This window comes from Mustela putorius, unplaced genomic scaffold, assembly GCF_011764305.1.
Source record: "Mustela putorius furo isolate JIRA1106 unplaced genomic scaffold, ASM1176430v1.1 tig00000738_pilon_pilon_pilon, whole genome shotgun sequence".
NCBI lineage: Eukaryota > Metazoa > Chordata > Mammalia > Carnivora > Mustelidae > Mustela > Mustela putorius.
In genome coordinates, this window is record NW_025421463.1 from 1,096,697 (window position 1) to 1,120,400 (window position 23,704).

Below are 23,704 nucleotides of genomic sequence, written 5' to 3' on the forward strand. Positions count from 1 at the left end.
CACCCCCGACCCAGTGTTTCTCCCCAGCGAGATCACACACAGGCAGATGAGTGACACCTAAGTCGTTCCTAACAGATCGGTCGCACTGGAAGACACTGGCATTTTCACGAGTGTCGGCAGAACTGCCCACGCAGCGCTTCCATGCTCGTCTACCCTGTGTGCAGCCAACTTCCAGATTCATTCATCCCCGGTTGCACTCTGTAAACGTGTATTTAAAAAAACAACTTAAATACTTGCCTTTTAAAAAAATTTAAACACATTCAAGTAATCATTTGACTTCACAACCGGTAACTCAGGATAAACCTCCTCATCAACTACATCACGTCCAGCCTTGTCACAACTAAAATCGAGCACACAAAGTTGAAGTTAAAATTTTATTTATGACCAGAATAACATAAGATTTTTCATGCTTCAAAAAGAAAAAAAAAGTCTTAAGCGGGTCTCTGGCTTCTCTCCCACGCATGACACATCCCAACCTTGTGTTTCCTGTTCTTAACCTTCCCTCTACCGGGGGGAGCTCTAGCGCCATCAATGAGAGTGTCGTGGGATTTCACAAGAAACCACATCAAAAACAGCAGCCTCTGAAAGAGAAAGCAAGCAGGGTCCCCGCCAGGGTCACAGTTGGAGCAGCGCCTGGCACGGCACTCTGTGCCCAGCAGACCCGGACCGCAGGCTCTGCCTGCCTTGCTAACAACTGGGCTGGAGGAAGAAACTCAGAAGAGATGGACAGAAAGGTTGGACCTTACCCCATAGAATAAAAACTCGGAAAACTTGGACTTGACCCTCTAACTAAAAGCTTTGATCTTGGTCTCGTGCTGCACTTGCTGGTTCTCAGCCGGTGGCCGGCAAGTGGACTCGGCCGGGAGGGAGCTGCTGTCCGGGGCCGCTGCCGTCCGGGGCCTCTGCCGAGCTCGGGCCTGCCGTTCTCGGGAGCCGAAGTCACCAAAATTAGGGAATTCCGGAGAAGCCCACTGAGCTGGTCTTTTTCAAACACATTGTTCTCGGCAGCAGGTGCCGTGCCTCCGAGCACCGGCTCCCGCTCCACTAGCCAATGACAAACACGTGTACGTTTCTCTACAGTAACAGACGTTTCCACAGAAAGATTAGAAAATTTAAGTGTCTAGTTTTGTTGTTTTTTTTTCCTCTTTGGCAACTCCTGTTGCTTAGACAGTCCTCACCCTCCCCTTTTATTAGAAAAACCACCTTGACGATGGGGGCGTGCGGAGCAGGAGCCAGGAGGCCCGGACTGGCTGCCCGCCGCGCGGTCCCTGAGGTAGCCGGCCACCGGCCGCACAGCGGGCCCCGCCGCGGCGCCTCACCTCCCGAGCAGCCAAAGCCCACGGTGGGATCGCACCAGCCTCTGAGGCCGCGCGGCCACACAGCTCGTCGGGGGTAGGGTGGGTTCGGGGAAGAGAGCCCCCGCGGAGGTCTCCGAACATTCCTCATCGTTTGGGTTACGGCACTGCGGTTACAGAAGGCTGGTTTTCAAGTTGCAGGTTTTATTGGTTTTAAAGATTTCAAGACCCTCCAGCATCATCTGTTTCAATGAAAAAAAGAAAAAAAGGGATACGAAATGTTAAACTCGGCTTAAAGGAGTACTTCCAAGAGGATCTAGTTCCGGAACAATCTACAGCTTTTCTTCCTGCTAAACGCTTTCAAAGTGACTCCAGACAGCAGCAGGAGCCATTGCCTAGACATGGCTCTGACTCGTACACGCCATCAGGGAATCCCGACCCACAGGTGGGGTGCCCCTTCCCTTCCTAGAAGACTGCGGGGGTCAGCCCGCGGTGGGGGCCATGCCACCATGCCGATGGCAGGAGCCCACCGAAGGGCAGGGAGGAGCGCACTGTGGGACAGCCGAGCAGACGACAGCCGGCCACACTCCTCCTCGCGCTCCGGCCCACGGGGACCCGGAAGGCTTTCTAGAAGGGGAGATGCCTGCCCAGGGAAAAGTGGCGGTGGCAGGGGGTGCTGGCACGGGGGGACACCCTGGAGCCCCATTGGCTCTCCGGCCACAGCGCCACGTGCCCCGGGGCCAGCAGGAGGACAGGCACGCAAGCACAGCAGCAGCGCTGCGGGCTGAGAACAGACACATCTGCCTGCTTCGCTCAGTGGCCGAGCGGTCCCAGGCAGGACGAAAGCAAGGAGCAGGAGAGAGGCTGCCGGAAAAAGCCACCTGTCCTGGAGGAAGCCAGTGCAAGCTCATTTCACTGTTTTTATTTGACTCGGTTACAGATGTCCCTACTAGCTGAATTCCCACACCAAACATCTGCCGTAGACTGGAAAGAACTTTACTTGAACTGCTGCTCCAACGGCATCCTCCCCCTACAGAGGTATATGCGGGAGGCCCTGCTGCAGGGGTGCCTCAGTGGCCGCCTGCCACCAGGCCTACCCGGGAGCGACACTGCGCGCAGCCGCTCCTAGAGCTGGCTCTCAGCGTCCCCTGCCCTCCTCGGCAATCTCTTTAGCCACAACAGACCATTTCGACAGCACAAGCTCCTTGTGCTGCGGCAGGAAAACGCCGCATCCCAGGCCACTCAAACACGCCCCCAAGCATTCATTTAAATGCTGAGTGACAGGTACCGACAGGTGACGTGCTTCACAGCCCCAGACATTCTCACCTATCAGCTGAAGAGAGCACTGTGCTGAGATTTTCTTATTTAAAGGAATTAAAAATTAACTGTTATCTGAAAATCCTCAGTCCCAGTGTTTTCTGGAATGAAGTCAAGTCAGATACCCCGGCAAGCCCCTAGTGTCTCTACAGATTTGAGAAGCTGTCACAGTCACAGGGGCAGAAGATACTACGACAGAAAATAAATGAGAAAACAAGAGCTCTCAGAAATGGATGGAAACACTCTCAAAATGAAAATTTAACCCAAAGGCTACAACACCATTCACAGCACCTCCCAGAAAGCTTTTGATAAAATGAAGACTGAAAATGAACACGACGTGAGAGAAAATGAGAGACCGCAGGAATCACTCCAGGAGCTCCAAGCAGGACGAAATCAAGGGGGAAGGAACAGAGGCCAAAGAAACAAGGAAACCACAGTTAACCCGGGGCTGGCGAAGCAGGGGGCGGAACTGAGCCAAGTGTGGAAAAAAAGACGGCCGCCTAAACACGCCTTTGTGAAGTTTCTGAACATGAGAAAAGATGATCCTGAAAGCTTCCAAAACAGAAAACAGCAGATCACCCAAAGGTCACGAGACCTGGGTACGCAACAGACTCTCCCAGCAGGAACCCTGGACCCGGCGACCGCGGAGTCCCTCGGAAAGTGGGAAGCAAAACCCGTACCCCTACCATGTGCGGAGGGGCAGGACCACAAGACGACACCCGCAGGCCCCCCGAGCCCCGGGGAGCTAGCGCCCCGCACATGGGGCTGTGATGGCTCCCGCGGGGTCCGCGCAGGGAAGGAGGAGCGGGGCAGTGGCGCGGGAGGCCAGGAGCGCCCAGCGGAGCAGAGGTCAGGGTCTCAGGAAAGCGGGCCGGGCGGTATGACCAAGAGAATGACACGTTAGAAACACTGAAACGTGAGTTTTTGGACAAGGCAAACAGTAATCTAGAAACTCCTCAAAAAATAAAGCGTAACCGCAGCGACGCCAGCAGACAGCAAACAGAAAGATGACCCGCCCCGACACTGAAGATGCCCCGCCAGCGACGCCAGCCCCGCCACGCAGCTCGCACGTCGCGGAAGCAGGACGGGAAGGCGGGCGCCGTTACCGAGGTAAGCGCTGCTGTTCCCCAACCTAGCGACGACCCACAGACAGGCCGGGAGGCTTGCTCCAGCCTGGGCCGTGACCATGCACCCAGCGCTGCCCCCAGAGAAGAGGCTCGGGGCTGAGGGGGCTGAGGGGGTCCAGGGCAGAGCCGGGAGTCCCACCCGCGACGGGCAGCGAGAGATGAGGCGCGAGAGAGGAGGCCAGGCCGGGTGAGCGCCACCAGACCCCGTCCCGGAGGCCCCAGGCCTGATCCACTCGGGTAACGGGTTTACAAACAGCTCAGTCCGTGACGGAGGGAAAATGAAATAGTGACTGGAAGTGGTTTATTCTGGAGACTGAGGGGACATAGGTCAGGACAGCGGGTAGCCCCAGGTGCCCGATGACACTGCTCGGTGCACTGGCCGTGGTTGCGTGGCGGATGCGCCCTGTGAAATCTGCAGGCTGACCTGAGACCGTGCCCGCCACCGCGCCACCCCGCCGGACCTCCCGATGACGCAGGGCACCGACAGCACCGTACCCGCGTCCGACTGCCGAGGCCGTTTGGAGACTTCCGTTCCGTTCTCCTCCAGCTTCCTCTTGGCGCAGTCCTGACACGCGTTCCCTGAAAGACCAAAACCTTTACTTGCAAGCCAATCTCTTCCAGAAGCCACCCCCCAAGGACCCGTTTATAAATCTGACTGTGCTGAGGCACCGGCCCGCAACCCTGCCAGATGCCCCAGGGTGCTCTTTGTCCCAAAGGATGGACGTGGGAGTCACGGGTGACGGGGTGACTCGACTACAGGCGTCCTTCCGTGGGGTGACGAGTCAGAGATGGGAGGCGGAGCATGACGCTGGCGGGGTCCCTGCCACCCCCACCCCACTGACCCGAGCAGATGGCCCCCACAGGAGGCCACCGCGGCCACCAAACCCGGTCCTAGCCTGTGACTGTCACCAGCCAGAGCGGAGGAGCAGCACGCAGAAGACGCGTACGGACACTCAGAACCTTTGCGACGAAGGCGTCCGAGGGGCCCGGAGGGCTGCTCCAACGCAGACCCGGGGCTCAAACTCGACTCGAACCTGGTTCCGACTGCCCTGCGGCTCGTACTTGTGGGACAGGAAAGGACCTTCAGGTGCCAGCACAGAAGCTGGGTTTATGCTGCGCCTCCCCACAGTGGGGACACATCTGTGATCCCCGCACTGTCGCAGGGACCATCGTGAAGACCCCACTGGCCCCCGTCTCCACTGAATGTGGGTCACTACGGCCTAGGGATTTACTGCAGGAAACACTTTCACGGTTCTACGGTGGCAGGAAGGTAACGGAACGTGGAGGCAAAAACCCGGCTGGTAAAAATCAAGATCTGCTTTACCCAACAGTGTGGTGCTGTCCACTCGGTCAGCATCTGGAGAGAAAGGAAAACAGTCAGCAGAGCCAAGACTTAGCGGCCTCCTCCTCCTCAGGCCGGCGGCAGGGACGGCAGCCAGGCCTGCTCAGAGAGGCACAGCGACAGTGACCGGGACCCCGAATGCCAGCTCGAGCGTCCCGGGGGGCGAGGGTAAGCCAGCAAGCGCCTCTCCTCTCCTCCACCCAGTCGCGGCGTGGGGACCAGGGGGTCGGCATGTGGCTGCTGGTACACACGGAGAAAAGGCATGTACCCGCTGCCACCATCAGGACTGCCAGTGCTGGGACACCACCCTCTCTGGTCAAGAGATCCTTCGTGAACCTTAAGTACAACGTCCTTAAGGACCGGGTCACGGATTATAAATCCAAAGATCTCTTGGCCCCGACACCTCGTTAGACCCACTCAGCTGCCAGGTTCGGGAATGTGGCCCACACTCACGCAGGTGTCCATGAGGTCCTGGTCCCCCGGGGAGCCATGCATGCGGAGGCAGAAGTGGCTGTGGGTAGGGGCAGGACGGGGAGCACCTCCGCCCCTCTCCAGAGCCGGGCCCGTGGGCCTGTTTGGGACACACTGCATTCCAGTCCCAGCTCCAAAATGTCTGGGCATGAGCTAGGCAAGTTGACACCCCTCTCTGAGCTGCTCTCGCCATCTGTCAGATCACCTACTTAGTGGCCATGGACACTGGGACCGGAAATGAAGGCTGAGGAGATGAAACAGAGCAGAGTGTGGCCCAGCAAGCGTCCTCCTGGCTCCTTCTCTGCCTCGGGAGACAGACTAGTGGCCTGACTCTGCTTTCCCCCGTGGACGTGCACCCGAAGCCGGCGCACTAACTAACCCTCGCGATTCTGACTGGCACTAGAGGGGACAGACGACGCTGCTGGACCCTGTGTGTATCCAGTTACCCATGACCTTGGCACCCTCTAGTCTTTGAGGTCACAGCAGGCACAGGCAAGCGGCTCAGTGGCTGACCCAATTCCCCTGCCTGGGGCAGCGGGGCTGGCTTCTTGCTGTAATTAAATCCAGCCAGTCCAGACCTTTCCGAGTCTGCGTCATCCATGTTTAATGACCCAAACTCAAAACCGTTGACTGCCCTAAGTTGGGACAACCAATTTGAAATCTGCTCTGTCATCTTGGTCATTCCTGGCAGCTCGCCAAGAGCTGGCCCAGGAGAATCACTTGAAAAGGTGTGTGGCCCGCAGGGGAACACGGTCATGCATTATGGTGAGAGCATTCTGTGCCTCTGCAGCCTGAACTTGGGAAACGCAGCAAGGGGTAAGGGTGCATGAGGGCTCTGCACCTTCCCAGCCTCCACGTCCCCCCGCAGCTGCTGGCGGGCGCCATCTCCTGGCTGAGGTGACCAGGTGCGTGGTGAGTCCTCCGACAGCGGAAGAGCCGCAGACTGCTGTCGGCACAGCTCGACGCGCTCACGTCCCGTGCACAGATGTCACCATCGCACCGACCTTCTATTTGACACACTCGCCCTTTTAAGGGTCATTGGAGGGCCCGGGAACTTAGTGGTATAAGAATCATGTCTCCGTTGCATTTTATGGCGTGTAAATTGTATCTGTATCTCGAAACAAAAGGAAGAACTGGAAAGAACTCTCTCAGCCTTGCACCTGGAGAAGCCGAAAAGGAAAAACCCCTACCTGGGCTGCGCTGCCTACAGATCTGCGTGGCGAGGTCCTGCACGTAGCCAGGAAAGTTGTCAAAACAGTCCCCGTAGGACACGACTTTAATCCCATGCAAGAGCATGTCCGCCTGGTGCTTGAAGAAGTGGTCTTCGTTCTCCTTGAGCACGACCATGTAGTGCTCCAGCTCCACCTTGTTGGGCACCGAGTACAGGAACAGGGCCTGGAAGATCTGGTCCCGGAGCGTCTCTCCGCAGCCCACGAACAGGAAGGACTTGGTGCGGTACAAGTTCTGGAGGACCTCCTAGAAGACCAGCGGGGAGACTGCAGCGCTCGCCCATAAGACCGCAGGACCCTCGGCCCGACCGCCGGCGACACACCCACACTTCAGAAGGGGCCCGGTGACAGGCCCTCCCCACCAGCCTCGCTGGGGACACGGCGAGAGGGGCACGCTCTCCAGATGTGCTGGTCACGTCCGCCTGGCGCCACAGGCGAGCCCGCGGGCCCACATTGAGCGCAGTCCCTGCTCAGCACTCATGGGAGCCCCCTCCTCCCCCAGGCAGGGTCACGGGTGCAGATCCCAGGCACGCAGATCCCAGGCACACTCTAGGTGTGCCTCAGCGTGCGCACAGCCTAACGCCCGCCACAGCTGCCAGCCATCTGGTGCTGCAGCCCTCAACCTGGCTCTCGGGGACCGGGCACAATTCTAAATTCTTAGAACACAAAACAAGAACTTTCCAATTGTTTCTGTTCAGAACTGCACACATGCTTGGGAACTGATGGTCTCCACAGATCACAGAGGGGAACCAGGGGGCTGCTGTCAGGAGAAGGGGGTTTTCGGGAGTGAGGGCAGAAGAGCTGAGGAGGGAGGGGACCCGTGACAGTGACCCCAGGGAGCAGGGCAGAGAGAGTGGCAAAGGTTCAGGGGGTCGCTCAGGCAGATAATGGGGAGTCACCGCTTCAGACACCCGACACCTTAGCAAGAGGCCTGTGTCCAGCCCGGCCTCTCTCAGTCCCCAACGGTGACCAGTCACCCGTCGGGCCACGCCTGTGCCATGGGCCACAGGCCAGCATCAGCATGAGGACCAGAGCACCTGACCCCTGGATAACCAGGGACTCAGCGAAGATACTGTGGTTTCTAAGTGCACTAATAAAAAAACTTTACAAAAGCTGAAAAGCAGCTTTTCCACTCTTCATTTTTTCCAGGATATAAAAAAGCTTCATAGAGAATGAAACTAAAAAATTAGGTTTTAAAAGCTCGCTTGCCAAGCAGAGACAGGAGAGGAGGTGCCTGAAAGTGTGTGTGCGCACACAACACAAGCACACGCGCGCACACACACATAAGCACATGCACACGCACACGCAGAGGACACGGCAGGAGTGGCCCCCGAGCGAGAGCACACAGAGAGCACAGGGCCCCGCAGGCCGCCCACAACATCGGGGCTCACCGCGTGAGCGCCGGCGTCAGTCTGAGGCATCTGGAGAGACAGCTGAGAACGGGGCCAGGCGTGGGCACCATGGGGCAGGCAGGCCTGGAGGTTAAGAGACTACCCGGAGGGCCACCAAGGAACTAGTGGCCACCACGGCCCAAGGGACACAGGCAGGGCCTAACGAAGGCGGGCCGTACCATTACTTCCGGGTCTTGCGTGACGTCCTTGTAGCCCGACGGATCCAGGACCATGCCGCAGGGGTCCGTGTACAAGCCGTGGATGTGGAGCACGCCGTACTTGATGTGCCCCCTGGCCCACTGCAGGACCTGCCAGAAGCAAGCCGAGACAAGGGGGAAGCGGGCGTTACTTGAAGCAGGCAGACGAGGAAAACCTCTCACCTGGACGTGTGTTCCTCCGACCTACCCCGGAGAGAGCGAGGGACCCGTCTCACTTTACACTGCCACCCGCAAAGCCCAAGGGCGACCGGGCTGCTGGTGCTCCCACCCCGTCCAAGAGGACGGCGGTAGCCAGACAGCTGCGCAGAAACCGCCTCCAGCCTGAGACCACAACACACTTGGAGACGGTTGACACTCCGGGATTGAGAGGACGCTCTAAGTGACACGTTCTAAGTGACACTTAGAACTTCTAGGTTCTAAGTGACACGTTGTGTTTTAATTCCTGCGTGTATATGCAGTGTTTACGCCCAGAAAAAATAGATATGAAAAAACAACATCAAATAGCTCTACACTGGTTTCATCTCAAGACCCAGAACAAAAGTCCTTAAAAAGAGGCACATCCCACCAATTGCCCGTTATCCTTCATGCCTTCACGGCGGCAGGTGGTCCCGAGGGTGGAGGACGCTGGACGACTAGACACACCCCCACAGCTTGGTGGGCTGGACCCAAACAGAGGAGCCCACCGGCAGCTCAGTCCCAAGCCCTCGGCCGCATATTTCCAGAGACACTTTTCCCAACAGCAAGCAGGCCTCACAGTGGGGACAGGTGGCTCGGGCACGGAGAGTACGTGTCCTCTCACGTGTCACTAACGGCTCAGGAGAGGGTGTGACCCATCCTCATGGGCTGTCCCACAGGCACATCACCAGCTTCCAGGCTTTTGCCGAGATCTAGGGAAGGAGCTGCAGAAGAGAAGCCCGGGGTCTGAGCGGGCCGCAGTCACACGCTTACGCGGGGCCTCACGGGGGGGCCACCTCTAGATCTGGGGTTCTGTGCAGAGGGGCTGCAAGACCACCCAGAGGGCGGAGCCAGATGAGGAGTGGGGAGCCCAGTATCTGCAAGGACATAAAATCTTGAACAAATACGCAGCAGACACAAACATGTCACCAAAGAAACACAAGTGATCATCCTAAGCAAGGAGAGAAACCAAAATGTAAAATTTTCACCTCAGTGGGGGAAATGTGTTTTGTTTTCCGGTGACACCATGTGCTCGCAAGATGCAGGAAGTGTATACTCTCCTGTGTGGCTGGGAGTATAAACTGGCTACTCTCTGGAAAGCAATTTGCTAATTCGGATCATCTGCCTAAAATACTCGCGCCCTCTCACCCCACAACTCTTCTAGGAATTTACCCTAAAGAAGTAAACAGAAAGACACGGAAGCATAAGGATTTTCACCAAAGCCTTCCTTATAATCATAGGAATTCGCTAATGGTAAGAGAAGGACAATTGTCCTTTAACCGGGACACTGCGGCTTACAAGCGTGCTTTTGAACACGCTTCATGACGGCAAAAGGCTCAAAGACGGACAGTAAGGAAGAAGGCCAAGATGAAAACGCTCCACGTGGCATAATCCCGACGCATAAGCAAGGGCGGGAGCACCTGCGCTCCACAGCACGAGGACCGGGGGCGATCGTGGCCCTTCCTGCCCCTGCTCCCCGCACCCCTGCCCCGGCCTGTAAGGAGTCCACGCACGTGGGAAGCCTGCCAGACAGAAGGCACGAGAAAGACAAGGGCGGGTGGTGAGCAAAGTCCGGAGACAGGAACGGCATCATCCGTCAGCCTCACGGTCACTAACGCGCTGGAAAATGGAAGCTCGGGCCGTGCCCCCCGCAGCGCAGATCCCCCCCCACGCCGCTCCCGCCCTCAGCCCGCACCTTGGTCTTGTCCTTCAGGTCCAGAGACTCCATGGGCTTGCTCTGCTGCTGCCCGAAGATCTCCAGCAGGTTGTCGTAGTTGGTGGTCAGCACCTTGGTGCCTCGCTCCATCAGGCTGAGGATGGACTGCAGCACCAGCGGGTTCTGGATGTGCTGCTCCAGGTTGTCGAAAATCTCCATCAGGCAGTCCTGGAAGAAGTTGGGCTTGGTGTCACCTGTACGCTACGAAGAGGCGGAACAGGAGTTACAAGGCGTCCTCTTTCAAGCGCCGAGCCCCTGAGCAGCAGGTACGCCAGGCGCTGGCTCTAAAGAAAGGAAACCCGGACTCGCCGAGTTTCCTGAAACCCTAGAGGAGGGACACAGACCCCGGACAAACAGCAAGTGATACGTCTGTAGTGGCCCATGCCATGGGGAAGTAAAGCCACGTGCTGCTGGGGGCAGGGGCTGGTGGGCCAGAGGGCACCAGGGAAGGCCTCTGATAAGGGGCGCTGGTTAGAGAACTAAGGAAATCAAGGGCCTCTGAGAGCGCGTCCCACACAAAGGAAAGAGCAAGTGCAAAGGCACTGAGGTAGCGGCAGCACGGCTGGGTCCGAGGGCGAGCAAGGGGCCCCCGTCCCAGGACAGGAGCAGGGGGAAGGCCAGCAGGTGAGCTGACCCGGGGGCAGATCGTGGGAGGCTCTGAAGACCACAGGAGAGACTACAGATTCCCCGGAGAGCGCCGCACAGGCATAGCTGTACTTGTCACAGTCCCTGCTGCCTTCTCGGTCACTGAAATGACCGTCCCGTATCACGGCTTCTCCTCCACAGAGCTCGACCCGTCTCAGTCATCCGGCCTCTGGTCACATCCCAAACCTATCACTACCAAGAGCGGGACCCTTCCAGAACTCCTGGCCCAGGCTGCCGCCCTCTGACCCTGCAGCACCTTGGCTCCCAGGGCCGTCCCATCACCACGAAGACCGGCACACCACTGGCTCGGCAGCATGGACCCGGGTCTCCACCCCGCCGGCCTAACTTGTCCCGTTCAGCAGCTGACACCCCATAATCCGTCACTGCATCCACCGCGCCAGCCCCTCAAGCTTCCCAGCTCACCGCCCTTCCTGCGCTTTGCTGGATTCCTCGGGAGCATGGATACAGCGCCCCCCAGCCCGCCCAGTTCTCAGCCTGCTCGGCGGGGTGCAGGGAACCCCACCGTCCAGACAAGCCTCCTATAACTTGCGTTAGGAAGTTTCACAAAATACACAAAGTAAAGCATAGTTACGCTCCACGCGCGCGGGGGCGCTAACCAGGCCAGACAAGTGTTGGCCTCGCCGGCCTCTCCTCCAAGCGAACCTCGCCCGAACGTGCCCCCCACGCCACCCAGCACCCCCACACTTCTCTGTCCTCGCCCCTCTCCCCACTCCGGGGACAGGCCTTAGCACCCCGTCTCTGAAGGACCAGAGAGCCACTGCTGGAGGCTGTGTGGGATCCCCAGGTGCAGTCATACCTGCTCGACTCTGCGCCACAGCTGGAAAGCGGCACCAGATGCTGTGCGCACCTGTGTCCCCGGAGCCGTATTTACCAGATGGGCGGCAGGCCAGCCTGCCCTAGGTTGCAGGAGCCCCGTATTAACAGAAGAGCCCCATGGGGGAGAGCTGTCTGGCTGAAAACCCTTCCCAGGCTCCAGAAAGCTGGGTACATCCACGTGTGAAGCGGCCACATGGCTGATAAGCCTCCCGCATCAGGCCCTGGGGGGGAGGAGGCAGGAGCTGCCCCTGCGTCCCCCTGGCCGGACAGGCACACCGTCCCAGCTCCTGCGACCTCACAGCATGAGGCAGAGGCCACACCAGAAAGATGGCAGAGCAGCAAGACAGGGCCCAGGGCCCCAACACTGGCAAGACACCTGCTCCCCTGCAGCTGCTGGCCCAAATGTTTACATGGAAGCCAATAGCTGGGTGTCTTTACAGCAGCTAACCTCTCCCAGGCTCCCCAGCGGCTCTGCACACTCCTTTTCCTGCTTTCTGTGCAGCATCTCCAACACCGACCCCCACCTGGACTCTCAGAGGATGGCTGTGCTTTAACGAGTCTGGAAGGAGCGAGCGGAAACCCACCACGAGCTTCTACCATGCTCCGTGGCTTCCTGGCGGCTGACCTGGCCGAGCAGTTGCCCGAGGCGGAGCCCCACAGCCGCACCAGCGCCCCTGCCTCGAGGGCACCCCTCAGCGACCCTCTCCCACCCGTCCCCTCTACGTCTCCTCTACGTGCAGACAAAGCCGCTCTAACCTCTCCCATCCGCAAAAGTCTGCGGAGCCGCCGTCATCTGACGATCTGTGGCTGGCCTGCTTCCACCCAAAACGCACCTCAAGAACACCCCTCCGCCCACAGCAGGAAACCCCGCGGCACGGCGACACGGCAGACGCCCCGCCCAGACTCAGGCTCCAGCTGGCGGGGGGTACTCGAGGAGCCCCAGTGCACCCGGCACGGCCACGGCTGTCGCAGGGACTAGTCTCCCGGACGCGAGACCCCCAGCTCCTGAGCCACCCTCTGCAGAGCGCAGGGCCTGACCACAGCTCGTGGACGTGGCTGTGGTGGTCACGGGTCCACCGACCGGGTCCAGAAGTGCGTCCCCAGGGGAAGCTGGAAGCGCCTATGTGGAAAGACTTACAGGCGACATCTTCCGGATCAGGTCGTGCGCCACCACCAGCAGGTCCCGGTCCTTCGTCACCTTGCGGCGGAACTCCGCCACGTCCCCCGGGTGCAGCACCTCCAGCTGCTCGGCCGCTTCGATGACCGCCTCGATGCAGCTCCTCCAGGAGCACAGGGCAGGGATCCCGGGGGCCACGGCTGCACTGACGCCCGTCCCGATGACCAGCAGCAGCTCCTGCGGCTGCTTCCGGATGAGGCTTTTCAGGAACTTTCTACTTGAAACAACGGAAGGGGAGAACAGAAGTCACCATGGCGAGTATCGCCACCTCAAGGAAAGACAGCGTCCAGGAACACGGGCGAAGTGTGCGGGTAGACACGGCCACGCACACCCTCCGCTCCCGCACGCCCCCAGAGGATGAAGCCTGTGCTGTTCCCTTCTGCACATCTCTTGCTCGTGCTCTGCCCTCGACCCCCAGCGACCTGGGGACAGGCATGTCCTGCTCATCTTGAGGCCCCCGGGGTGGTAAGCATCCGCTGAAGTGACACACACGGGAACAAAAAGCTCGCACTTCTAACTCCTCTGAAGCTGCCGAGAGCCTGTAATACCAGCATGACGGCACGATCCCTGCCGGCAGGGACAGGTAAGGAGACTGCTGGCCGAAGCTGGCTTTCTGCCTCTTAGGCCCCGAGCCCCACTGGAGCTAACACCTCCTCATCTAGCTTCACGGTCCCGGAGGTCACAGTGCTCTCCAGCGGCACTGGCATGCCTCGGCTCCGACGGGACCCCGGGACCACGTGTCACGTGGAGACTAGGTGACCGTCACCTCCCGGGGCAAAGAGAAGACTGCCTTCTGGAACATGTCTCCCACAAAAGCGAAGAGCGGCGGCAGAAGACGCGAGCTTCCCTCCTGACACAAGTTCTCACCCCGCGCTCACCTCTGCAGGCGCTAGACGTAGCGCCCGAGCAGACGGACGACGGGACCACCTACCCGTGTGAAGGTGCAGCTGACTTTATTTACCTGGATTTTTGTTCACTTCTGTTTGTGGTCTTTTCCGCTGGATCCATCTGTAAATCCTAAAGAGAAAAATTAGTGAGAAGTGACTCCCATTTCCCAGACAAGTTTTTTTGTTAGTACCACGAAGAGAGTTCAAGCTGGCATTAAAATCAAAGGTCTGCCGCACTGAAATCCGGTCAGAAAAAACTAAGTAAAAGTTGATTCTTAGTTTATGTAAAACACGAACTGTAGACCAGCTAGGTCTCTATTGCCAAGCTATCTCCACAGTCTACAAATTTTGCAGAATCACTTTCGCCCAACTCCAGAATATTTACTGTAAACAAGGAAATACACAGAAAAATCAAGTTGGAAAAGCCCAGAACCCTACTGCCTATGAGCAAGGACTGTTACGAACATTTGTATATGGCCCCTAGATGGTTTACATTTTCCCCATCATTTGTGTCCAAAGGTCAGAGCCCACTTTTTTTCCATGTGTTATATTAAAAGCATTTCCTGGGGAGCCTGGGTGGCTCAGTCGGTTAAGCATCTGCCTTCAGCTTCGGGCGTGATTCCAGGGTCCTGGGATTGAGCCCCACATCGGGCTCCCTGCTCAGCAGGGAGTCCGCTTCTCCCTCTCCTACATGCTGCTCCCCCTGCTTGTGCAATCTCTCGTGTGTGTGCACACACACAATCACTCTCTCTCTCTGCCAAATGAATAAATAAATAAAATTTCTCTCAAAAAAAAAATATATATATGTTAAAAAGTACCTCCTGGGGTGCCTGGGTGGCTCAGTGGGTTAAGCCCCTGCCTTAGGCTCAGGTCATGATCCCAGGGTCCTGGGATCGAGCCCCGCATGGGGCTCTCTGCTCAGCAGGGGGCCTGCATCCCTCTCTCTCTCCGCCTGCTTCCCTGTCTACTTGTAATCTCTGTCTGTCAAATAAATAAATAAAATCTTTTAAAAAAAAAAAAAAAAAAAAAGGACCTCCTGACAACCATCTTTGGGCACAAAGATTTTTCTCCATTTTGGAACTATTTTTTTAGGAGAGATTTCTGAGAAGTAGAATTGCTGAGTTAAGGAATGCCGTAAAATACTTCAGCACATACCGGCAAACTCTCCAGAAGAGTGCTCAGCAGAACAGTGGGTGCCCTGATGGAAAGCCACCTTTCTGAACATGCAGTCTTATTGGTTTTTTTTTTTTTAATCTCAGAATCAGGTCACCAGAAATAATTTCCCAGTAAGTAAACAACGCTCAATCACCCTATGGCATCATTAGATTTTAGAGCTACATGGAATCCTAAGAGTATCCCCCGACAATGTGCACACGACAGCATAGACACCTAGATGCCTCCTCCTGCCCCGTCGCACCCCTGTTTGAAGGGTTCAGAGCTTCCTTTAAACTCCCGGTGGCGCCCCCGACCTCTCCCCCAATGTTAAGCAATCTCAGTCCAGAGTCTCGTGAAACCTACTAGATATCTTCTAAGGACAGTAACAAATACGGAGGCTTTCCACTGCCTTAAGGAGCCCTGCCTGCCTGCCGGCCCTGAGATTTCAGCGGCTGCCCTAACCCTTCTCCCAGCCCCGGTTCTAACAACTATAGAACACACGTTCTTGCCGGCAGCTGGGTTCTGGAAGCCCGGCGGCTCCCATCAGTCTGGTGCTGGGGGGGCTCGCCGTGCTGAGGCGAACAGCTCGGGCACTGAGCTGCCGGCGAGTCAAGTCCTAACCTCCCTGTCCGGGCAGAAGGTAAGGCCCGCACCCACGCGATCCTGGCGGACGAGTCAGAGTGAGATGCTCATCAGCAGATGAATCCAACCGCCCCCCGGCTCTGCCCCCCAATCACGCACACCCCCCGGTTACTCCTGCGAAGGGGACCCTTTTCTCTCGGGCCCCTCTACCCAACACCGTGGGGGATTTTCTAAATGGTCACTGGTCCATGGAAGACTTCAGAAACGCCCCTCACCGGTTCCACGGTAAAGACCTTTCAAAAGGTCTACCTGTGGTTCTTTCGATTCTTGTGCAACTCTGGGCTTGTGGGGGCCCACACGGGACCCTCGTACCAACCAGGAACCCAAACACTGCATTTACACACATCGGTCAACGGTATGAACACCTCAGACCCCTGCGGGCTACATGTAACTCCAAAACGACGTGACCTCCAGTTTACTGAGCAAACCTCGCCCGGGGGGTATTGCACACGCACGAGCAGATCCCAGCGAGCCCCCGCACGCGGCCTATTGCTGGTGTAAAGGCTCAGACCTCTCTCTGCGCCCGAGCCTGAGGAAGGTCACGAGCTGGCTCCTGGACGGCAAGTCCAACGGAGGCCCCATTTCCAACCGCAACAGGCAGAGAGGCCCCTAGACGTGCACACCGCTGTCACCTTTATTTAGGAAGCAAGGTCGCCGGTGGGGAAGGCCCCAGCGAGAGAGCGGCCCGCGCCCGCAGTGGGGAGCAAGCAGACACGCAGGGCTCGTGCTGACACGGCGCTGAAGACACGGCCTCACTTCCTGTTCCGTCCACAGACTTGGCCTCTCAGCCAAAGCTCCCCAGAACCGAGAAAGTTCCCCACGAACCCCTTCTTCTGAAACCAAGAGCCAAACAGGAGATTTCCAAAGCGACCGGAGCCAGATCCCAGACGTTCTGGCAGGACAGCGAGCCCCTGCCAGGCGGCTCCCACACTCACCGCCACTCTGCTAAGCCAATCAGACTCGCCACAACAGCAACAAAAGCCTTCAGAGACCTTCAGAAGCTGCATCTTCTGGTTTCCTTGGTGACCATGCCGTCACCACAGTTTGCAGGCCCAGAGCCAAGTCATCATAGCAACCCGTTTTTTTTCAAAGACCCAACAGCACTTTCTGAAAGCAAACTCAGGCCCCAACACAGATCTGCAGAAGCAGTCCTGTCGTTTTCATCTAAAGCCATGAATGAAAGTGTTCACGGATGTTTTCTTCAAACCTGAGTCCCCGAGCGTTTCACGAGCTGGCCCGAGAGCGGCCACACCGCCTTCTTCCGCGAACCCCCGGCATCCAGGGCAAAGTGAACGTTCATCACACGGACTCCAACACAAAAGAGAATCGACCATGGACACGGCCCCCGTGATTTACAGCCAGCAGAACAACTCCCTAACCCCACTGCGCCGGACGGCTCGTGACCCCGCCTGCCGTCCTGCCTCCTGCCAAGCACGCCCGTGCAGTCCCAACACTCCTAACTCTGGACCTCATCGTGTGACGTCTCCGGCCAAGGAGGGACCGGCAAGCAAGCGTTTGGTGAGTGCTTTGACTCTGGGGCCAGCTGTGTTGGCACTCGGGCCCCCAAGAGCACGGTCTCGCCTCCCAGGAGGGTGAACGGCCTCCAGGGAGGTGTGTGGGGAGATGAGGCACACCGTCGGGCAGCCCGACACCTGACCCCCCAACACGTCAGAGGCTGCCTAGGGCTCGTCGGTGCCAGTCCCACAGCCAGGTCACACACAACCGCAGGAGATCCCAGGGAGGCCAGCCGAAGACCCGCGGAAGCAGGCCCAGACGCTGCCCAGCAGAACTGACCTCTGGCCGGGATGCCTACCGCCCCCACTGGTCTCTGCCGCCAGCAAGAGCACCGGACGGAAAAGGCAGACGAGAAAAGCACCAGAGAAGAATAAAAGGAATGAACTGCTCAGGGAGCGCTGGAATCACACTTTATGGGGGAAGGACAAAATGCTGGTCGAGAATAATCTTAGCACAGGAAAAAAGTAAAATGGAAAGTAACCACTTTCTATTACAAATTATACTTTCACTTTACAAGCACAAGGCACAAATGAGAATCTGTGGGGTCCTCAGAAGCATCTTGAGAAAAACCTCTTCGTTTACGTGGGTTCCACGCACTCTGAGCGGCGTGACAGCAAGGAGGGGAGCGCGCTCCGTGTGGCACCCGAGGACAGGGAAGACGGCTGAACTTGGACGTACACACACGTTCCTCGCACACGCCAGGGGAGGGGATTCTGCAAACATCTGTCGAAGTTTCCAGATGTTAGCTTTTACGTCACCTGTACTCGATCCCTAGAGTGATGGAATGAGACGCTCCCAGAACACGTGGAAAAAGTCCAACATGGGTCCCTGTGACTCTAAGTGACTGGCAGCAGGGCCCGCCTTTGTAGAACATACTAGCAAGCATACTGCATGCTACTGTTACCCAGTGACCCACGCTGAGAAATGACGCATCCGTGTGCTGCTCACAGAAGACAGGAGACTTGGAAACAGAGTGGACCCTTCACCGGGGGTGGGGGGGGACGGGGGACAGGTGAGGGGCAGCCCGCAGGGTTGAAAATCTTCATCCAAGTTTGGACTCTCCCAAAAACTGAACTACTAATAGGAAAAGGCACAAGGGAGCACTTATTATTGAGACACAAAATTTACGGAGAGATGACCCGTTCACAGGCAGACGTGTGCACACGGGTTTAGGCAGGCAGGGCGGTCCGTGAACTCGCCGCACACGCAGCGAGAGGGAGCCACAAAATCCGGCCCTCGGACAGGATTACCGCCCAGTTCATTTCGATGCCGCCTCTCTACTTCGGTTTACATTGTCTCTCCACTGAGAAGTCACGTGCAGTCTAAATTTTGTTTAACTTTTTTATGATAGATTTCTGTAGACTTTACAGTAGTAAATGCTAAAATAGACCAGTATCTACAAATACCTTGTGCATTCAGGACATACCTAACTTCTCAGTGTTTGAGTTCAAGGCCGTGCAGCTTGTCCGTTTTCTTCAAATTGTCACAAGTCTCAAACATCCAGGAGATTTACTGAAAACGATCTGTAAGTGGACCCACACAGTCCAAACCCGTGTCGTTCAAGGCCAGCTGGAGTTAAGTGTAATCCACCGCCCCAGTGCAGTTCCTGAGGACTAGAATGTCCTACAAGGAGGCCAGGCTGTACTCTCGCTCCCCCAAGCAGGCCTGGAAGCCTGGGAAGCACGGAGCAAGCCTTTCCCGGTGCGGCTCCCCGAGCTCCCGACACCGAACCCAGCGGTTCACACCATCCTCCCCTCTCAGTCTGATGGGATTCCCACAAACTGCCTTTTTCACAGCAACCTGGCTGCCCAGGTAGACTCGGGCACAGAAGCAGAAATCACTGGGTCATGGGAGTAGGTTTTCAAGGACAATGGACAGCCACACTTCCGACCACCAGGAAACCATCTGGAAGTGGTAACAGTGTTTCTGGTGCGCTTGGTTAGCATGACTAGGTTCACCTGATCTGGAAACAAGGTACGAATGGGCAACAATGAAGCTTCCAGAACTGCAGGAGAGGCTTAGCCCTGAGACCACTGCAATTGCAACAGAGGCGGGGGGAGGGGTGTGCAGACACACCAACACCAAGGAAAACCTGAGATATGGAGTCAAGACCACGCCAGCCCTTCCCAGCAGGGACAGCTCTCTGAAGCCGCGTCCAAACGGGTCAGCTGGGAGTTCCACCCCTCACGCCACTGACCACTGTGCAAACTTCCGGTGCCGCCACTATCCTGAAGGTTCCTGAAGGTTCCTGAACAGATGTAAAATGTTTCCCGCTATGAACTACCGGAGCAGCGGCGGCCAGCCCTGACCATCAGGGGGCTTCCTGCTCGACCTCGCACTCGCTCAGCTCCGGCTCTGCTTAGAGCTCCTCCAGCCGGTGCTAACTGGGCATCTTTAGGATGAACGATTTTTCTTCAGTTTACAGAAAACCTTAATTTGAACATGTGACATTGAACCAATCACTTTCTAAAGGCAGTCAAAGAAGTTCGACAGCAAAAAAAAAAAAAAAAAAAAGCTTAATTTTAACAGTTATAATGTATTCATTTGCTTCATGCAACCAGTGCCTCCAGACTGACCTGGGCACATATCCCAAAGGAAGAGGACAACAAAACCCGCAGCTCATAGGAAATGTCAAAGTCACGGTCTGGTTCCAACTGCCACGTTCATTACTGATGTTTTCCGTACCCTTATTAGAGTCAGGGGACAGTACTCGGCACTCTACATGCTTCATCCCACTTAATCCGGTCAACGACGCTGTGATCTTGACCAAGTGGTCGTCACGACCGCCCCTCATCTGGCGAGGATGACCGCAAACCCTCCCAGAGGCCGGTCACCACGGTAAATACGGTTCTGCGCACCTTTTCCTGACGCGAGTGTGGCTCAGAACAGCAAACACACACACCTGACATTTCACCAAGAGCCCTGCCAACCTGCTTTGTCTGCTTTCCAGTTTGTCCATCAGACATTCAATTAACTCAGACACGGTCCTCAATGATAAGTCAGTAAGGGTAAGACACACCCCCACGAAGGACGAAAGGCAGGCTGAACCACCAGCGTTTAGCTATCCCAAGAAAAAGATGTTCTAGAAAGTAAACCTCTAATGAGATGTAACATTACAGAATTCTAGAGCTGAAGGGATCCAAATGGTTAGGGGATGCCAGAGGCCCTAATTTTAGAAAAATGAAAATGGAGACTCTGTGAGGCAGTGACTTAGTCCCAGCCCCCCAAGGAGTTAGGGACAAGCTAGAAACTCGCTCCTCGCTCATGGCCCCTAACCTCGCACCATCCTGGGCACTCCCTGTTCCCCTGTGAGTCCAACTTCATCTAAAGCACTCACTGCAACTAAGGCATCTCTTTTTACCACCAAATCTTCACAAATAACAAGCCATGGTGTTTTGGTTGACCTAGTTTCCCGTGCTTTCTTATGGGGCTCCTTTTCCAGAAGTGCTAAAAAAGCAAAAGCCACCACGAGGAAGGTCTAAGAGGCAGCAGGCAAGGTCTAAGAGGCAGCAGGTTTCTGGTCTAGCCTGACTCTCCACCCCACCATCCACCATGATTTCAGCGGGGAGGGCCCTGACCCGGAGGGCTGGGCCGGCTGGGCGGGAACGAGGCTGCCTTGCAGAAGGACTTCACTCTCCTCCACAAGGAGAGGCTCCAGGCTCAAGCAGGTTCTCTAGGAAAAGGCCCAGCCGTAGGTAGGAGTTAAACAACGCCCATGCTGGTTGTACTAGTCAAAACGGGCGTAGGTTACTCAACTCTGGGACTCTTTCCTTTGTAAAAAAGGAATCTTATCTCTCGTCTCATAGGGTTGCTGGAAACAGTGAAAGCGTCACATTGGAAAGAACACAGCCTAGAACAGGATGCTTCCCACTACACCCTGCATGTGACTGGCTGTCCTTCCTGGATTTAATTAGTTAAAATTAAATAAATCTAACAAATTCAGTTCTTCAGTCCCACCAGCTTTATTTTAAGCACCTGAGAGCTGCACGAGACTAGTGCCTCAGGGAACACAGACCCAGAACATTTTCACTACCACCCAAAATCCCATGCCCTCGGCCACTGCCTGTGTCCTCCCAAACTTGTGTGGACACTGAGAACCACCACACGGTCTCAGGAGGGACATTTCCCCAGGACCCATCTGAACCTGCCTCTCCTTCAGAGCCCCTAAGTCCAACCTCCACACCCTCTGTGCTGCTCCATCTCTACAAACCTGCCCCTTCATGTTACCCCCACCCCCGAGCCATGCCTGCATCTCCTGTGTGGGTGCTGGGCTCTCGGTGACACACAGACATACAGTTACCCTGATGAAGCCCTCGGGACCACCCACCCTTTGGACAAAAGGACAAAACTTCTCCTACAGGGACTGGTAAGTTCCAAAGTCAATTTCCAGGCAGCATAGTGTAGGCTACGCCAGGAAAGGACTGAACGGCCGTCTCCGGGGTCCAGACTTGAGGAGGACACCCACACTGAGGAAGCCACGGTCTCCACTGCCACCACCCCGGTCCAGGACCCCTCTCTCTCTCACCCAGCTTCCTCCAGACAACAGCCCCCACCCCGCCCCACCACCACAGCCAGGGATTCTTCCCGAACACGAAACCCATTTCCCTCCGTGGGCCCCGACCCCGTGCCTGCATCCTGACCCCCCTCGCCCACCCCCTTCTCCACCACTCTGCGCCCCAAACCCTGCCCTCTGCCAGACTTTCCCATTTCCCCATCCTGGTCTCCCTGGAATCTCCCTCAATCCTCCCCACGGACCGACTCCTACCCTCCTTCCGCCCTGAGCTGCATCGCCATCTCCTCAGGAGACAGCAGAAGCGGTGATCCAAGAAAGGACCAAGGGCACGAGCCTCGGGGAACGAAGCTGGATTCACCCCACTTAAGACTCCCTCTAATACTACCCTGAGGACCCTTTCATTAACGAAGCAATACACCTCCAGCTGTCCCCCAGGACGGTTTTGTGCTGTGGCCACGCTTGTTTCCAAGATCTGCTATGCTTTGTGGCAACACTCTCTGCCTTTCCTCACACTCTCCCCCTCCCTCTCACAAACACACACTCCACCCCCCTCCCTGGAATGACTGTGGCAAACTTCTCAACCTCAACCTTCAAGACCAGCGCACCTGTTACCCGTCCGCTTTCCTCCCCTTCCAAAAGCCCTCCAGAAACCACTTCCTGGGAGCTGGGCTCCCACCCCAGCTGGGCTCAAGGCCACCACTCGGCTCTTATCCCGGGGTGACAATTACCGACCTGCTTCACCTCCCTGGTCCACCCCGCCCGCATGGGCCCTGACAGCAAGGACTTCTTCGTCTCCAGCTCCAGTGCCAATTCCTGGAAACTACTGGGCATTCAGAAAAACGATCAGCTCCAAGAATGAAAAAATCAAGCCAAGCCGGCAGCCTCAGCGCCGGGCTCGCCCCGACCCCCTCCCCTGCCCAGTCCTCCTGCCACCAGCTCAGCGGGGTTCTGAGACTCCTCTGCGGGGCCGCTGGAGTCTCACCAAAGAGCATTAAAAGTTCAACCCTGTCCCTGCTCCGGCCTCAGTGCAACCGTGAACACACACGAAACATGGGGGCCGAGATCACACCCCTGCGTTACAAAGGGTCAGCCGGTGACCGAGGAGACGCCCCCACTTTTATATTATCATCAGCAATTTCCAGCCCCAGGGAAGGCTGTCGCTGATGCCCCTCGGGGGTCCCGGACCTCGGGTTTGAGAAACCAGCCTGGAGACCAGCCGACCGGGCCTGGACGCTCAGAGCAGGAGGTGGACAGGCAGGGGGCGCCCCGGGCGGGGGGCATGGGGGGATGCAGCGGCCTCGGGCTCTGGGGGAGGGGGCGCTGGGGAGAGAGGGCCCCGAGGGCCTGCGCGCCCGGACGGGGGAGCCGGGGCGGGCTCGGGGGTCCCGGGCAATCTCGGAGGCCCCCGGGGGGTCCGGGCGTCTAGGGGAAATCCCGAAGGGCTTCGGGGCTCCGGAGCCCTCCAGCGGCAGGGGCAGACGGGGCCAGGGGCTGCGACAGGGTCTCGGGGTCCCGACGGTCCCGACGGGCGTCTCGGGGGGACCCCGGGGAGGGCGGGGAGGGGCCCCCGGGACCGAAAGGGCTCTGGGCCCGGCCCCCTCACCTGCGGGGCCAGCTCCCGCCGCCCGCTCAGCGGTCCACCTCACCTCCGGGTCTCGGGGCGGCCGCGCGCTCCCCGCGCTGGGCGGGGCCGGCGGAGGGCGGCCTGCGGGCGGAGGGCTGCGCGCGCAGCCGGGGCGGGGGCCGGGGCCGGGGCCGGAGCGGACGCCGCGCCGCCCTCACCGCCGCGCTCCCCTGGGCCGCGGCCTCGGCGCCGCCGCAAAGCCTTCCCCCGCACGCCCGCCGTCGCCGCGCGGAGGTTCCGCCGAGAAACCAACGGCCCCGCCGAGGCCACGGCCCCGCCCCCTCGGCCGCCGGCCCCGCCCCCAGGGAGCCCCGCCCCCTCGGGCTCCCCGGCGCAGACGCGGTGGAGGGCGCGCGGAGAGCTCGCGCCTTCGCACCGGCAGCGCTGCGCGTCCTCGCTCCTCGCGTCTGCGAAATGGGCGCAGGCGC

At 57.7% G+C, this 23,704-nt stretch overlaps 1 protein-coding gene across 9 annotated transcripts; it reads right to left on the minus strand.

Annotated features, from left to right (window-relative positions):
* Positions 1-360: 360 nt before the first annotated feature.
* On the minus strand, positions 361-23,409 carry FAM118A (family with sequence similarity 118 member A). Of its 9 annotated transcripts, none has more exons than XM_045083707.1 (9): positions 23,256-23,409; positions 13,902-13,957; positions 12,902-13,154; positions 10,261-10,482; positions 8,352-8,480; positions 6,743-7,028; positions 5,064-5,096; positions 4,235-4,318; positions 361-1,537 (listed from the first exon to the last, which is right to left on the minus strand). In XM_045083707.1, exons 2-9 carry the CDS (start codon positions 13,946-13,948, stop codon positions 1,518-1,520), a joined length of 1,074 nt encoding a protein of 357 aa, XP_044939642.1. In that variant the 5' UTR covers positions 13,949-13,957; positions 23,256-23,409; the 3' UTR covers positions 361-1,517. The 9 variants fall into 9 exon arrangements, with proteins under 9 accessions (XP_044939642.1, XP_044939639.1, XP_044939643.1 ...); XM_045083704.1 differs by having other exon boundaries at positions 12,902-13,157; XM_045083708.1 differs by having other exon boundaries at positions 23,299-23,353.
* Between the last annotated feature and the right edge of the window lie 295 nt (positions 23,410-23,704).

Excerpts from the sequence above, each read along its gene's own strand:
- FAM118A (XM_004771113.3), bottom strand. The coding sequence starts at position 22,483 with ATGCCCAGTAGTTTCCAGGAATTGGCACTGGAGCTGGAGACGAAGAAG. Across the intron at positions 13,958-22,384 it reads GGACCAGGGAGGTGAAGCAG|GATTTACAGATGGATCCAGC; the intron begins GTCGGTAATTGT and ends TTTTCTCTTTAG. Across the intron at positions 5,097-6,742 it reads CTGTAGGCAGCGCAGCCCAG|ATGCTGACCGAGTGGACAGC; the intron begins GTAGGGGTTTTT and ends CTTTCTCTCCAG.